At 49.1% G+C, this 17,587-nt stretch overlaps 1 protein-coding gene and 1 pseudogene across 1 annotated transcript; one reads left to right on the top strand and one right to left on the bottom strand.

Annotated features, from left to right (window-relative positions):
- Positions 1–2,270: 2,270 nt before the first annotated feature.
- LOC132422697 (C-terminal-binding protein 2-like) lies at positions 2,271–4,265 on the bottom strand (annotated as a pseudogene).
- Positions 4,266–8,627: 4,362 nt separating this feature from the next.
- Positions 8,628–11,984, top strand: TNFSF14 (TNF superfamily member 14). The gene is made up of 4 exons (XM_060006561.1): positions 8,628–8,846; positions 10,328–10,364; positions 10,610–10,651; positions 11,257–11,984. The coding sequence occupies exons 1-4, from the start codon at positions 8,628–8,630 to the stop codon at positions 11,682–11,684; spliced, it is 726 nt and encodes a 241-aa protein (XP_059862544.1). The 3' UTR covers positions 11,685–11,984.
- Positions 11,985–17,587: the final 5,603 nt, after the last annotated feature.

The following is a 17,587-nucleotide window of genomic DNA, read 5'->3' as shown; positions in this document are numbered from 1 at the left end:
AAAACCCCCCTGAACCTGGAAGTCACGCCTGCATAGCCCCCTTCCCCTAAGACCCTGGGTCCTGGAAACCCCACCTCCCAACTTCAGGAATGTTGGGGAAATTGACTCACAGTCTACCACAACTCCCTCCAGCCTCTAGTTGCCGGACACCCCCGTCAAGGGGAGACAACAGAGATCCTCATTACTCACTAGGTGTCACAGCTGACATCTGCCAGGCCCCCCTGCCCTCCTTTATGTGCAATTTTTCGTTTCTTTTCTTGCTTTGTTTCTTTAATGTGTGGGATGTTTTTGTTTTTTACTTTTTTTTTTAGCATCTATGTTTCTAGGCTGTGAACAGCACAGACAGGACCTTACATTCTAAAGACAGCATGGAGTTGATTTCAGACAGTGAGGGTATCCAAAAAGGAAAGGAGATCAGGGTGACCTGGGAAGCCTGCCTGCAACGGGGCCAGCCAGTGAAGTCACTTAGATTGAAGGATGGTTCAGTTTATGTGTCAATTTTGTTAGGCTATGGTGACCAGTTGTTTGATCAAATATCAGGCTAAATGTTTCTCAGAAGGTTTTTTTTTTTGAAATATTTTTACTTTTTATTGAAAACTGCACTGAACACTAAATGTCCACCTTTACAATAAACAAATACAGTCATGGTAACACACTAAAATAAAACATATTTCTGATAGCCATTATTTTTCTGTTTGGGACAGTTTTGAAGGTTTTTTAGTCACAAAACAGGAATGTCAGGACTTCCCTGGTGGCGCAGTGGTTAAGAATCCACCTGCCACAGCAGGGGACATGGTTTCGAGCCCCAGTCCAGGAAGATCCCACATGCCGCGCAGAGCAACTAAGCCCGTGCGCCACAACTACTGAGACTGCGCTCTAGAGCCCGCGAGCCACAACTACTGAAGCCCACGCGCCTAGAGCCCGTGTTCCGCAACAAGAGAAGCCACCGCAATGAGAAGCCTGCGCACTGCAACAGAGTAGACCCTGCTCGCCGCAACTTAGAGAAAGCCCACGCACAGCAAGGAAGACCCAGCACAGCCAAAAATAAGTTAAATGAATAAATTTATTTTTTTTAAAACTTGAAAAAAAAACTGGAATGTCCCTATCCAAAGGCTCAAAATAGGCCATCTTTTAACCAAAAAGGCGGTGATTCACAAAAGGCTATGAATACAACATGTAACTAGCTGATATAAATCTAATAGAATTTGTTAAAATCAGTCACATCTAATAACACACCTGAAGTATTCTTATATAAAATATCTCATGAAGAAAAGAAGACTTTATCAATGTCTAAAAAAGTGCATTTGTTCATAGACAATCTGACAAGTTACCATAAAATATTTCCTGAGATATAATGCAACATTATTCTTCTTGAACACTTTCAGTTCAAGACTTGCCACTCAATAAAATAGCTGAGGATATGAAACTGAGAAAATATTTTTGATTATAAAGAGCTTGTGAAACTTAATACTTTTTTTTTTTTTGCATCATCAGAAGGCATTATTGAACTCACAACCAACATACCCGCTCTGTACGCAGTTCAGATGGGTGAGGCTTCTCTGTACAGAAGCCTGTACTGTCTTTAATCCTATGCTTGTGGTTGTCTAACACAAACAGTTTTCTCCCCATTTTGTAGTAGTTTAACCTTCCTATTAGCAAAAAAGGTAGTCAGCCCCCATGGACTGAAGGAACTAGAGTCAGGATGGTGATTTCCTCTTACTATTTTTTATTTTGATGTTTGGAACTCTTTTTTGTTGTTGGGTTTTGGGTTTTGGTTTTTTTTTATTTTTAAACTTTTTTTTTTTTTTTTTTGGCTACGTTGGGTCTTCGTTGCTGAGCGTAGACTTTCTCTAGTTGCCGCGAGAGGGGGCTACTCTTTGTTGCGGTGCGTGGGCTGCTCAATGCGACGGCTTCTCTTTGTTGAGGAGCACAGGCTCTAGGCGAAGGGACCTCAGTAGTTGTGGTTCTCGGGCTCTAGAGAGCAGGCTCAGTAGTTGTGGCGCACGGGCTTAGTTGCTCCGCGGCATGTGGGATCTTCCCGGGGGGGGGGGGGCGGGGGACAGGGGAATCCATGTCCCCTGCATTGATAGCAAGATTCTTAACCACTGAGCCACCACGGCAGCCCGGTTTTTGGATTTTTAATTTTTTTTTAATTTTTTCTTTGTTTTCAATTGAAGTATAGTTGATTTACAATGTTAAGATGTTTGATGCAACATTCTAGAGCAAGGCGTTCAGGACCTGCTGTGCCCAAGAGACGGATAAAGGAAAAAGATCTATTTATTCTTTTTTTTTTTTTAAAGAAATTGGCAATGTAATTTTTTCAAGTATTTTTTAAAATGTATTTGGCTGTGCCAGGTCTTAGTTTCGGCATGTGGGATCGAGTTCCCTGCCCAGGGATCGAACCTGGGCCCCCTGCATTGGGAGTGTGGAATCTTAACCACTGGACCACCAGGGAAGTCCCAAGATCTATTTACTCTTTGTGATTGGATGCACAGATGAAAACCTTAACTCACGATAACAGAAGTTGGTCGTTACTAAATCACGTCCAGTCTTTTTCCGTGCTTCTGTAAGCAGATGACATCTTCAGTTTGCCCCTGTCGCTAGCTCTTTTGTGGTTTTAACACCGACCATGATGCAAATGTCCAGAATCAGCTTAAAAGACTGTCAAATTCCTTTTCTCTTGGTTCATCTATTTTTCACTGTCTCTTGGTGCCAGTTGTATCCAAATGATTACCTTTCCTCACTCTCTGCTATTGCTTGTTGGGGTGTTCTGGGCTGTCCCCATGTTTTCGTGGGCTGGTTGGGAGAGGGAGCTTGGGAAGGGTGTGCCACCGTGGGGAGGTTGTGGGTCCCCAGGATGCCCCGGGGCATGATCCCTTCCAAGGCTGCAGGAAGTCCTCCCGGAGCCACGCCCATGATGCCTGGCGGGCATCTGTAGGTGACACCGTCAAACTCTGGATGAATTGCTCGCTGATCTATTACGGACCAGGGTGCTGTTATGACCAAGAATTCCTAGTTCACACAGTTTCTTAAGCTTTCTGGCATGCCACATGTAATTGTCTAGCTGGTCTCTGCTCACTATACCAGGCCTTGTGAGGTGTACAAATGAGATGTGGTGCATCTGTCAAGGGACCCTGAGCAAAGCCGAAAGGCTCCGATTGGTGCACCTGGAGGGCCGCCCCCTCGTATCCTGCCTTCCTTGAGGGCTCAGGCTAAGACTTTCTCATCCACCAGTCCTCCGCGGGTGGCATTCACTAGGAATGCCCCTTGTCTCATCCGCTTTATAGTAAAATCAATGATGAGGTGGTGGTTATATCCGTTGAGACTACAGTGCAAGGAGATGCGGTCTCTCTGATACAGTAAGTCCTGTAGGGTATAGATCCTCTGCACACCCAGGGACGGCTCGATCCCATCCTGCAAGTAGGGGTCATAAAATATGATGCTGAGGGAGGGAGGGAGATGCAAGAGGGAAGAGATATGGGAACATGTGTATGTATATAACTGATTCACTTTGTTATAAAGCAGAAACTAACACACCATTGTCAAGCAATTATACTCCAATAAAGATGTTAAAAAAAAAAAGACACTAGAGCTATTCAATGGGGAAAGGAATATCATTTCAATAAATAGTGCTGGAACAACTGGAAAAAAATAAAATAAAATATGATGCTGAATCCAAACCATCTGCCCCGTGCGACAGAAGCACGTGAGACCCAGCATCTCCCCACGGATGCAGGCTGCCCCTGAGGCAACCTCCCGGATCAGCTCGACGCTCTGTACCCACGGGCGTTCCGCAGTGCCTGGTACAGCCGTGGGTTCCCCTGGGACAGATGGAGGTTGTGGCAGATGGTGGAGTCGTCTGTCTCTTCCACGGCCGCCATGGGATGTTAGCACGAGGCGATCCCGAGCTCACCCGCAGCCTTGCCGTCCACGTGGTCGAAGCTGCTGCCTATCCGCACCATCACCCTCGGGGCCTCGAGCTCCTTCAGGTCCTCCCCGGTGAGGGTGATGATGTGGTACATCGTGGCACAGACAGCCTCGTTTAAAACCTTCTCGTGCATCTCCTGAGTGGACTGTGCGTCACAGAAGGCCACGGTGGCCAGGTCCTTCAGGATGGGCATCTCCACTGTGCGGTCGCGGCCATGGAGCAGCGCCACCGGGGGGTGGGGGCGTGCAAGAGGCCCATTCATGATCTAGGGGAGGATACCTTCACAGATTCTGTCCAATCGCTGTCGCTTGACTTTGTGCATATCCACAAGGGCCATTCTTTTTTTTTGGTCGCGGGGCACGCACCATTCTGGATCTTCGTTCCCGACCAGGGAGCGAACCTGTGCCTCCTGCAGTGGAAGTGTGGAGTCCTAACCACTGGACCGTACAAGGGCCATTATTTATCGAACTTTGCACCTCTCTCATTCAAAAGCCCAAGTGGTCCTCTAAGAACTTTGGGACCCTCTCAGGAGTCTGCGGGCATTATGCCACTAAGCACCCAATATAAATTTGTCCACAAACTCTGTAGTTCACGTCATGGGCTGTCCGTCTTTTCTTTTCTTTTCTTTTTTTAAATTAATTTATTTTATTTATTTATTTTTGGCTGCATTGGGTCTTCGTTGCTTCGCGCAGGCTTTCTCTAGCTGCAGCGAGCGGGGGCTACTCTTCGTTGTGGTGCGCGGGCTTCTCATTGCGGTGGCTTCTCTTGTGGAGCACCGGCTCTAGGCACACGGGCTCAGTAGTTGTGGCACACGGGCTCAATAGTTGTGGTGCACAGGCTTAGTTGCTCTGTGGCATGCTGGATCTTCCCAGACCAGGGCTCAAACCCGTGTCCCCTGCATTGGCAGAAGGATTCTTAACCACTGCGCCACGAGGGAAGCCCCCATCCTTTTAAGAGATTCCAACTTCATTGATTTAAAACGTTTCAGGTGATGAAACCCAAAGCAGGAAGATTCTGCTTCTCCTGGAGTTTCTTCTCAGGGGGCAGGAGATGCCAGCTTTCCTTATTTATGGACAGGAGGGGCTCTGGGGTTGGACGGGACTTCCAGCAGCTAACTCTCCCCTATAGGTATTTTTAAAGATGTGATTCACACCTATGGCCAGTTGACTTTAAAAACAGATTACCCATGGGACTTTTCCGGCAGTCCAGCAGTGGAGACCCTGCGCTTCCATTGCAGGGGCACGGGTTTGATGCCTGGCTGGGGAACTAAGATCCCACATGCAGTGTGGTGTGGCCAAATAAATTAATGAATTAAATTAACTTAAAGCAGATTACCCTTGATAATGTGGGTGGGCCTCTTCCAATCAATTGAAGGGCTGAGGAGAAAAAGTGGGTTTCCTGAGGAGGAAAGAATTCCAGCTGGCAGTGTGCAGATTCTTGCCGTCAGACTCAAGACCACAGCATCAACTCTTAACTGAATCTCCAGTCTGCTGGCTTGTCCTACGGATTTCGGATTTACCAAGCTACAAAATCACATGAACCAAGTCCTTACAATCAATCAATCAATCTCTCTCTTGATTGATAGATAGATGATAGATATTAGATACAGAGGTACATTATTGGTTCTATTTATCTGACTAACCCTGCCTAATATGGGTGGTCAGGGAAGGCTTCTGTGAGGAGGGGGTTCTTGAGTCAGGACATAGATGACAAGGAGGAGCCAGTCATGGGGGATCTGGAAAAGACTGCTCCATGCAGAGGGAACAGCAAGTACAAAAAGCCCCAGATGCCCGGGTGCAAGGGCTTCAAGATAATGAAGACCGCTCAGTGTCTATTCTCTTTTTTTAAATTATTTTATTGAAGTATAGTTGGCTTACAATTTTTCTTTTGCCCCACCACTTGGCTTGCAGAATCTTAGTTCCCTGACCAGGGACTGAGCCCGTGCCCTCGGCAGTGAAAGCGCAGGGTCCTAACCACTGGGCTGCCAGGGAGTTCCTCTTAATGTCTATTCTTACGTCAGCAAACAGCCCTTCTTCTATAAAGGGCCGTATAGTAAATATTTTAGCCTTTCAGGACCGAGAGATAAAATAGAGGATATTCTAAAGGTACTTATAAAATGAGAGGAAGATTCCAGCCTGCCATAGGCTCCATTAGCTTGGGATGGGCCACCCAGGGTGGAGGATGTGATTTGTGCTCTGCTACTGGAAACATTCTCTGGATGAAGAATGATGGGCCCAAGACTTGGAGATCCAGGTGAGTGGAGAGGGTGTGGGATGACCACTGAGGCCAGTTTCTCTCTGCTCCGGTGACAACCAGATCCCAGGCAACCTCTCTCTCCCAAATTCCAGCTGTCTCATGTGCATTAGCTGGCCAGAGTGGAGACAACATGCTGAGTCACCAACTCCCGGAATGAGATTCGTCCACTCAACACCCAGCAGTTGATGACAGAGGACAGGCCAACCTGTAGGTGGCAGCCAGTGTGACCAGCTACAGAGGGTGGACAGGGGTGAGCGTTGGCTGCTGGCCAAGGAGGCCGGCACTGGAAGCAAAATGGGGAAGAGGGGCCGGAGGAGGATGCCCCATCTGAGACCCTACCACTCACTGAAGTGTCAGCCCCCAAGAGCAGCTCCCGTGGCTGTACAGAAACATGAGCCTGGCCTGATTCAGCCCATGAGCCATAATTTGCCAACTCCCACAAGCTCAATGGAAGGTCATTGGAAGATTTTAAACATGGAAGAGGTGAGACCTGACTTACGTGTTTAAAAGCTGATGCCAGCAGTTCCAATCCTAGGTACACACCCAAAAGAATAGAGAGCTGGAACCCAGACAAATACATGCACACACATGCTTGTAGCAACACTTTTCAGAATAACCAAAAGGGGGAAATGACTTAAATGTCCATTAACGGGGGAATGGATAAGCAAAATGTGGTTCGTCGTACACTGGAATATTACTCAGCCTTAAAGAGGAGTGAAGCCCTGACACTCGCTACGATGTGGATGAACCTTGAAAACATCCTCTGTGAAAGAAGCCAGACGCAGAAGACCACGTAGTGTATATTTCCATTTTTTTTGAAATGTTCAACACAGGTAGATCCATAGAGCAGGACAGCAGACTCGTGGTTGCCAGGGTCTGTGGGTGGGAGAGTTGGGGAGCGACTGCTTCATGGTTATAAGGTTTACTTTGGAAATGCTTTGGAAGTAGGTAGTGTTGCACAACATTGTAAATGTACTAAAGGACACTGGGTTGCTCGCTTTAAAATGGTTTGTTTTCTGTGGTGTGAATTTACCTCAAATAAATAACGAAGTAAATAAGCGAGGCCATGCCAGCTCCAGGGTAGAGAATGAATTATAAGGTGGCAAGAGGTAGAGTAGTACATCCATTTGGGAAGCTACTGCAAGTGTCCAAGCAAGACATGATGCCAGCAGTTCCAATCCTAGGTATACACCCAAAAGAATTGAGTGTCTTAGTGCATCCGGGCTGCTATAACAAGACACCCTAGAGTGAGTGGCTTAAACAACAGATATTTACTTCTCACAGTTCTAGAGGATGGAAGTCTGAGATCAGGGTGCCTAAGTGGTTGAGTTCCAGTGAGAGCCCTTCTCCTGGCCCTCTTCGTGGCTTGTATCTGGCCTCCTCCTCTCTGTATCCTCACATGGCAGAGAGGGAAAGAGAGCATGTATCTTATATCTCATCTTATAAGGATACTAATCCCATTCAGGAGGGCTCCACCCTCATGCCCTAGCACCTCCTAAAGGCTCCACCTCCAAATACCATCCCATTGGGGGTTAGGGTACCAACATCAATTTGGAGGGCACGTAAACATCCAGTTCATAGCACTTAGGGTGGTTGCAGTGGAAATGGAAACAGGTGGGCGCATTTGAGATCTGGTTTAGAGGTTGAATCAACAGGGCCTGCTGAGGGTAGGATGTCGTGACAGGACGGAAGCAGGGGTCCAGGATAACTCCCAGGCCTTGAGTTTAGTTAGCTGAGTAGACAGTGGCTCTACCCTCTGACTGTGAATTTCAATTAAAACCTGCATGCATGCACACACATGTGCATGCAGACATGCAAGCACGCACCTGCACCTGCACATACATGCATGAACACGCATGCATGCGTGCATACACAGCACACACACACACATGCACACACACGCATATACACACCCACACATGCGCACACACGCAAACCACTCGTATTTTCCACTGCTCTTATCACCATCTCAAACACTAAATAGTGTTTTCTTTTGGGGGTTTCTTATTAGTTTTTCTCAGCCCGCTAGAATAGGAGCTCCATAAGACCAAGGACTTTTGTCTCCCTTGTTCATGGCTGTGCCCCCAAACCTAGAACAGTGCCTGGCACACAGGAGGTGCTCAGTCAGTATTTGACAACCATGTGAATGACACGGCCAGAAGGGAAAACTGGGGCTTTCCCTCTCCCATCCCCACCTGAGTCACATCTTCAGATGCTTCTGGAGAGACTCTGAGTGAGAGAGAGATGGGGCCGGGCCAGGGGTGGGGGGACAGGAAGAAGAGGAGGATGAGTGGGGAAGGGGGAGGGGCAGCCCGGGACCCACAGGCGCCTGTCAGCAGCGTGAAAAGCCCAGGAGTGTTGGGCAATCGTGGTTTCCTCCCAGCCCGCAGGACCCGCCGTGCCAGCCCAGCCCCGGGCGTCTTGGGGCCTCATCCGCTCAGGCATGGAGGAGACAGTGGTGAGGCCCTCGGTGTTCATGGTGGATGGACAGACGGACATCCCTTTCACAAGGCTGGGGCACAGACGCAGGAGACAGCCCTGCAGTGCAGCCCGGCTGGGCCTGGGCCTCCTGCTGCTGCTGTTGACGACCGGAGTGGCTGTCCAGGGCTGGTTCCTGCTGCAGCTACACTGGCGCCTGGAGGTGATGGCCGCTCCCCTGCAGGTAAGTGGTGCTGGGGTGGGGGTGGGGGGGCTCGAAGCCAGTGTCACTGAGCATCTGTGTGTGTGTGTATGTGCAGAATGGAGGACAGACTGAGAGCAGCCCTAGGCAAGTTAATTCACCTCTTGGAACCTCAGTTTCCTCATCTGTAAAATGGGCGTGATAATAAGCATCTTCCTAGGGAATAAAATATGACATTGTGTGTGTGGTGCCCAGCTGGCCCACAGCAAGCATTCAACCGATGGGAACTGACATTTTTTTTTTAATTGAGTTATAATTGACATAGGACATTGTGTAAGTTTAAGTGTACAACATATTAATTTGTTACATAGATATTGCAATAGGGTTGCTATTGTAGTGTTAGCTAATGCCTCTCTGGTATCACATAATTATCATTTCTTCTAGTGGTGGGAACTAACAAAATCTAAGCCTTTAAGAAGTTTAACGTTTATAACACAGTTGTGTTGTCTGTAACCCCTGAAATCGACATTCTGACATGGCTAGTTATTATTATTTTTTAATATTTATCGGACTCTTCCATTTAGCCACTTTTATTTTTATTTTTAATTTTTTGGCCGTGCCGCGCAGCACGCGGGATCTTAGTTCCAAGACCAGGGATGGAACCCACACACCCTGCACTGGAAGCACAGAGTCTTAACCACTGGACCACAGGGGAAGTCCCTGACATGGCTAGCTGTCATCAGCCGTAACCAGATCACCATTTTTGGGACTGTCACTAATCCACTGCGTCCGAGTCTGTGAAAATCTCTCTCTGCATCCATTTCCCATTGGCCTTGGATGTCTCCGTCGGTCTGTCTGCCACACCTGTGGGTCTGTGTGTCCCAAGCCACGCCCATGTGGTCTCAGCCTTTTTGCTTCCAGGTCCTTTCTCCTCATGGCGGGAACTGTGCTGCTGTCCTGCACCCATGTACCCACACGGCCATGTGCTCACCTGTCTACAGCCCATGTGTTGACATCATGTGTCTTTGTTTCTGCATCTCCGTGTGCCCAGACCCACGTGGCTCCATAAACCACGCAACCCACGTACCTGCATCCACGTGTGACTTGTCAGTGTGTCACACAAGTGTCCAGGTCTGTGCCCATGTGTCCATATCCACACGTTAGCATTTATGTCCAAGTGTCCAGCCATCCAGGTGGCCATGTGTCTTTGACAGCACTTTTTTACTAAACCCTTATAGTACCTGCTCTCTGCCGGGCACTATAATATGCTTTTCACATGAGAATTCGCTGAATCTGAAGCAGGCACTTTTCACGTGTCCATTTACAGAGGGGAAAACTGAGGAACTGGATGGTTAAGAGCCCGCTGGGCGGCGGGGTGTGAGGTGGGGTGTGCACGTGGCCTTGGATATGTCTGAGGGTGATGTCTGTGCCCGTGGTCTGCATGTGTCTCTCAGCCACGGGTCTGAGTGATGCCAGGGCGTGGGCCCCGCAGATCCTCACCATGGGCTGCTCTGCACTTTTAGGACAGAGGTGCAGGATCCTGGGATCAGCTGGTGCAAGGTGAGTCAGGGTCCTGGTCCCAGGAGAAGGGATGGAATGGTTCCCACGCTGCCCCCACCCCTTCAGCCCATTGCCCAAGGTGATTTGCACAACTGGCCTAAGCCCCACAGATGCCCGTCCCCCAAGCTGGAGAAGCAGAAGTTTGGGTCATTCCGGAAAGGGTGGGGTTGACACCAGGAGGCGGACTGAATGACCCCTCTGGAGGCTGGCCCTTACCCCTCTGACTTCTAACCCTCTCTCCCCAGATCGGAGGCCCCAGCGGGCCAACCCGACAGCACACCTCACAGGTGAGGGGGCCCCCAAGTCCTGGCAGGGGCTAGGGGTTCAGCGTGTCCTGGGGAGACCAGACAGACACCCCAACATGGCAGCGTATTCCTTCATTCATTAATTATTCACAGAGCTGCCCAGAGCACAGGCACTGCCTAGGTCTGTGAATTTCCTAATTTTATTTATTGAATAAACCCTCGTACCAGTGCTCACTCTGTGGCACGCACCGTGACGTCCTTTCCACCTATTAATTCATTAAATCCTTAGCCGATACTATTCAGAGCTCCATTTTACAAAGAGGGAGACTGAAGAACTCAGAGGTTATAAGCCTACTGGGCCAGGATGTGTTCTGCCACTTACAACTTCTGACAGTTTGGGCAAATCAATGGCTCTGTGCCTCAGTTTCCCCGCCTGCAAGAAGGGGATGAAACGAGTTAAGATGTGTGATAAGCACGTTATTTTGTCACCTCCTGGGCCTCCGTTTCCCCACCTGTAAAGTGAGGATAAAGTGGGAACAGTCTAGCACAGAGGGGGTGGCACTCAGAGAGGGGTGGCGACTGGCCTGGGGTCACACAGCAAGCGTGGGACCCGTGCCTACCAGCTCCCCCTCTGTCTCCCTCCGCAGGGGCCAACTCCAGCCTGACAGGCAGTGGGGGCCCGCTGCTGTGGGAGACGAAACTGGGCCTGGCCTTCCTGAGGGGCCTCACCTACCGAGACGGTGCCCTGGTCATCGCCCAGGCCGGCTACTATTACATCTACTCCAAGGTGCAGCTGGGCGGCGTGGGCTGCCCCCAGAGGCTGACCGGCGGCCTGCCCATCACCCACGGCCTCTACAAGCGCACGGCCCGCTACCCCGAGGAGCTGGAGCTGCTGGTCAGCCGGCGGTCACCCTGTGGGCGAGCAGGCAGCCCCCGGGTCTGGTGGGACAGCAGCTTCCTGGGCGGAGTGGTCCACCTGGATGCCGGAGAGGAGGTGGTGGTGCGCGTGCCTGATGAGAGCCTGGTGCGAGTCCGCGATGGTACGCGGTCCTACTTCGGGGCGTTCATGGTGTGAAGGAAGGAGCCAGGGTAGACTGAACGGAGTCCGACAGACAGAGACCTCAGAGGGTGCCTCGGGAGACAGGAAAACCAACAAGCAGAGATTTTGGAGTGTGCCCAGAAGAACCCCAAACTCGACAGGTGGAGAGCTAATTGGGGACCACCGGGACCAAGAACCCAGTTATCCCACAAGGTGAAAGACCCAGCAGGCACCTCTGAAGAACCAGAGGAGACTGCAGACCCTGCCATGGACAACACTGAAGACACAGACCTGGAGACTTGGGGGTCTGTTAGCCCCAAGCAGGGGTAAAGCTGATCTGCCTGATATTCAGGAAAAAGGGGTGAGGGGTGGGTATTTATACTTCTGATTCAGAACTAAGTGGGACTTGGGGGTCCGGGGAGTTGACTGAGAACAGGAAACGTCTTATCACCCTCTCCGTTCTCACAAGTGTGGGCAGAGTGGGGGAGGGCAGATTTATCACCAGGACTCACCCACCAGTGGAGAGCCCCGCCCAGCCCCACCCATGGTCTTAGTCACCTACCCAAGTCCCACCTACGGGCTTGTGGCCACACCACAGCCTGGCCATGAAGTTACACTCAGAGATGCAGGCATAGGGATGTGCTGGTAGATGTTTGACAACCAGGTTTTCTGGGAGGGGAGAGGCTTTGTAGTATCTGTCGATTTCCATGGTGTAAATATTCCCACTGTGGCTGGTCTCTGTCTCCCATATAAATCATCAACCAGTTGGCTGTATCCCAGCTCTGCTAAGAGCTCACATTCCATCAGGACAGCAAAACTATTTCAGCACCCAAGCCAGAGCCTGGCACAGAGCCACTTGGAAAATGTTTGCAGAAAAAAACACAAAGAAAGAGAGAGTGAGAGAAGGAAGGGACGGAAGGAGGGAGGAAGAGAAGGAGGGAGGGAGGGAGGGAGGGAGGGAGGAAAGAAAGAAAGAAAGAAAGAAAGAAAGAAAGAAAGAAAGAAAGAAAGAAAGAAAGAAAGAAAGAAAGAAAGGAAGGAAGGAAGGAAGGAAGGAAGGAAGGAAGGAAGGAAGAAAAAAGGAAAGGAAGAAAGAAAGAAAGGGAGAAAAGAAAGAAGCTACCATCACAGCTACAGCATCACAGAGAATCACAGCCCCACAAGATCAGTCACTCCTTCACAACCACAGACACATACACACAAAGCATCAGATTCTCATACAACCTCACACAAGTCATAGCATCACAAGCCCTCAATCACAAACACTGCATTACAACCACATAGGACACAGTCACACACAAGTCATCATCAGAGCCTCAGTCACCCACACAAGCCATACAGTCACACCACGTGTGACACACAGGATACAACGCTTCTCACATCAGACTTCCACATGCTGTCTCACAGTCACACCCATCACACACAGAGCATCACAATGGCACACACACAAATACACACACAGCCTCAAGTTCCTCCTAGCCAAGACATATACATACTGAGGTGAGGACCAGACTTAGTCTGTAGCCCTGGTCCCCTTGACCACTGGTCTTGGAAATAAATGGTGAACTTTGCACCTGGATCTGTCTAGTTCTTAGGGGAAGGACGGCTCATGAAGGCATAGGGATAGATGGAATGACCCACAAAGGTCACTTTTACAGCTGAGAAATACGAACCCAGCTGGCTCAACTCCATGCAGGAAGCTTAGCAGGGAAACCAGAGACCTGATGCCCAGGTCTGCCTTAGCCTCAAATCTACAATTCCTGAGAAAGTAGAGGCTACACACTTCCAAGTACCCTAACTGCAGACCTCCAGCACAGATTGGCAGTCTACCCAGCCAGTCGGAAGCTTGGAGTAACTGGGGGCATGAAAGAGTGTGGGGCGGGGCAGATAATGATATGCGTACAAATCAAATGGTTTATGCAAATGAGCATGGACCCAGGAAGTAAGACTTCCCTGGAGCCTAGGATGAAGACTCAGACCTCAGAGGCAAATGAATCATTCTTGTTATTGTTGACATTGTTGTTGACATCGTTGCCTGGTACAGGGGTGAAGGGGGCTTGGTGATCAGATGGTCCTGGGTTCCAAGTCTACTCTACCACTTCCTGGCAGCGTGACCTGGAGCAAATCCCATCACTTCTCAGTACCTCTTAGGTAACAAGAGTCCTTACCTCCTAGGTTTATTGTAAAGATTAAATCTGATGAGGAAAAAGCCATTTGGTATGGTGCCTGGTACACAGTAAGAGAGTCATACGTGTGTGAGTGCCCTAAGTGATTTACAAACGTTAAGGAGAGCATTTGTCAGGCACGTCGCCTACGCCAGGCATCTCGTGCAAGTCACACCTTTATCTAGATCCCTGGGCAGGAGCTGTTGTCGCCCCCATGTTCCAGATGCAGAGACTGAGGCAGGGATGCATCCCCCACTCTGCCTGCACCAAAGGCACACAGCTTCATACCTCTCTGCCTGTGTTGGGCTGGTGGGACATGAGACAGCCCCAGATGCCCAGACCCCACCCATGCTGGAGTTTCCTTTACTCTCATCATGGTCTTTCTGTTTCTGTGGCTTTAATGAGGAGACCAAGGCGTGGGGAACTTATCGAAGCCACCAGCAGCCACCAGCGTCTGCCTGGGGATGGAACCTCTAAGTTTAGCCTCCGAAGATCATTCCTGGGAGGGGCCTTGATTTCAGATAAAGTGCAGGAGCAGCAAGGCCCCAGCCCAAGCCAGTGACCTACTTTACAGCTTCTTAGAAGTCTATCTACTTGATTTCCGCTTTCACCTCTGGTGTCTTTTCAGATTTCACCCTCCCGCCCCACCAACTCTCTCAAGACCCAAAGTCTGCTATCCTCAGACTCCTTCCCAGCCCAGGGGCAGGAAACTCTCCTGCTTCTGTCCATCTCTTGCCAGGATCCAGAGGTAATAGAAGGCAAAATAATGGTGATTACATTGTTTCTTAATTTCCTATGATGACACGATGCCCTTCCCTGCTACATCTCACTGCATACAAACACTGAGATGCATCATCTCGGAGAAACAGAATGGGTCTCACGCCAGAGCCAGACCACCTGGGTTTAGATCTCTGCTCTGCCATTTCCCAGCTGGGTGATTTCGGGATCCATCCTTGGCCTCTTTAGTCCTTAGCAGATATTTTCTTGTGAGCATAGTTGTAACCACGTGCGCATTTAAATGTCGGGTTCTTTTCAGTTATTACATAAGGTGACCTTACATCCATAGACCACGTCTAAGTCACTGAGAGTGTTTTTCAAATGGCAATTCATAGCCAGTGTTTAAACATTACAAAACTTTCCACGTGGACAAATCCAGATTTCATGGCAAGTTGGAGGTTACTACAACTCAGGCTGGGTAGCGATTGTCCCCTTTGGACAGGGCAAGAGCTCACCAGCTCACAACGGTCTCCACCCCTCCCTGCGGTTTCCCACTTGAAGGCTGAATGTCAGTTGCCTTTCTTCATCATGTTTGCATGATTGTTTTTCTTAAAATAATAATGATCTTTAATTGTAGGTCATACTTCTCATGTACCCACTGCATGACAGGCACTGTGCCAAGTGCATTAACTCGCAGTAACTCATTGAATTCTCAATGGTGGGGGCGGGTACTGTTATAATACCCATTTTATGATGGGGAGATCTAAGCGCAGAGAGGTTAAGTCATTTTTCTATCAAAGGTGGGAAAATATATGACAGCCTAGAGGACCATGAGTTTCAAGAAAAATGAGAGTTCCTAGTTGTATTAGTTTCCTATTGGTGCTTAATACAATACTAATTTGTTATCTTACAGTTCTGGAAGTCAGAAGTCAGAATTGAGTCTCATGGGACTCAGATCAAGGTATCAGGGGGCCGCATTCCTTCTGGAGGAAAGATTTGTCCCCAAGCCCTTTTCTCAGGCTCTGCCTCTTTGGGAGCCCAAACTAAGACATGTGTGTAGCAAACATGAATCTCAGCTCACAAGGAGGGAAAAATAATTCAGCTTCCTTTTATTCATAACGCAACTTAATTTATGCAAAGATCCTTTTGCACTGGCATGCTGAGACCTTGATATTAGTCAGTTGGGAACCATAGCTCCCCACATGCTCCTGTTCCAAGACTGCCGAAATTCCAGGGAGCTTAGGAAATGCCAAGGCATTAAGGATGAGGGAGGGATCTGTCTAATTCTCTAGCTACACATGCACACTGGTGCCCCGTCTCTTCTGATCCGCCTACCCTCTATTTTCCTCCTTGTGACCTATCAGAAGTGGTACTTTCTCTGCTACTCCTGGAGCTTGTTCGTGAAGCTGACTTTTAAGCCAGGTTTAGGTACAGGAAACTCTTTGAGGCTCTCTGTGGCTTCAGCTGCCCAGAGACACCACTGAGTCATTTCCGTTTTGGGGACCTGCAGCCTCTCTGCAACAGAGAGCAGTACTCAAGCCTCTTCTAGTTTTCAGTCCCCCTAGAACTTCTCTGGGGGAACCTTCCATGTTTCCAAGGTTGTTTTTTTCCAAAAAGCAGAGCACAGGAACTTCCTGCCCTGTCATGGCTGTTGAACTGTGTCTTCCCCAGAATTCATATGTTGAAGCTCTAACACCCAGTATCTCAAAATGTGACTATACTTGGAGATAGCACCTTAAGAGAGAAAATTAAGGTGATTCAAGTGGGCCCAATCCAGTATGACTGGCGTCCTTATAAGAAGAGATTAGGACACAGATGCACACAGAGGGAAGACCATGTGAGGACACAGGGAGAAGGTGGCCATCTATACAAACCAAGGAGAGAGGCTTCCGAAGGAACCAACCCTGCAACCCTTTGATCTTGGATTTCCAGCCTCCAGAATTGTGAGAAAACAAATTTCTGTTGTTTAAGTCACTCAGTCTGTGCTCCTTTGTTATGGCAGCTCCAGTGAACTAATATATCACCCTAACCACCCTCCTGCCCCACCCCACTACCTAGGCATAGTTAAGATATGCCAAGTGCTTAATAGAGCAGTTCCTGGCACATACTAGGTGCTCAGTAAACATTGGCCATCGTTGTTGACATTATCATTATTCATTTCTCCCATCCCTTTCCCCATTTGGGCAGAAGTTGGCTTTGTATGTTCATTTCTTCAAAAAAGAGATGGTGGAAAGCAGGAATAACCTAAGAATCTCCGCCTGGCATTGATCTCCAAAAGCATAAAGTAATGGAGAGGTTTAGGGTTTGGCCAGAATTGGGGGGGGATACGTAGGGATAATTCTGAAGAGCCACCCTGGCTTCAGAGCTCCCCATGAGACCCACTGAAGCCCCTGCTGTCAGAGCCCAGCACTTCCCTCTGCCGCGTCCTGCTGCGCTCACACCCTCACACACGCTGAACCTGACAGCACTTGGCAACTAACCTCCACCATGCAAATCTCCCTTGCAGAGCCTGTTTTGCGGAAACACAATCTTTTGAGAGCGGCCTCAGCTGACACAGACAGACCCTGCTCCTACTACAAACTCACAGACATGCTGAATAAAGTATAATAAAATACTACAACATATAGATGAACTTGAAGAAAGAAACATCCCTAGATGCTTTTGGAAGAGAGAAGTTAAAGCCAGAGTGACAACGGGGCGGGGGGGAGAGGCTGTTGGTCAATGGATCAGGGTGGGGGTGGGGATTGGTCCCAAAAGTAGACTCTCGGGGACAAAGAAATGGGGATGTGGTAACCCTTAGGGTCAGCGATGTGGCTCAGATCTATAGGACACCAAGGAAAGGGAACTGGGGCCCCTGCCCAGAACCTGAAGCTTGGAAAAGTAGTCCATTCTGATTGAGGGGGTCTAGAAAAAGTCTACCTGTTATGGGCAGGGAGAAGAGTCACCCACAAAGGATGGAGACCTCAGACCTGCTTCACGTGTGAGCGCATTTTGAGTCTCTACAGAAAGTGCAGGAAGCAGAAGACAAGCTCCTTGCGGTCAGGGAATGTGTCTTGT

This window comes from Delphinus delphis, chromosome 3 (genome assembly GCF_949987515.2).
Source record: "Delphinus delphis chromosome 3, mDelDel1.2, whole genome shotgun sequence".
In the NCBI taxonomy this organism is placed as follows: Eukaryota; Metazoa; Chordata; class Mammalia; order Artiodactyla; family Delphinidae; genus Delphinus; species Delphinus delphis.
This window is presented reverse-complemented; position numbering and strand designations above follow the sequence as displayed.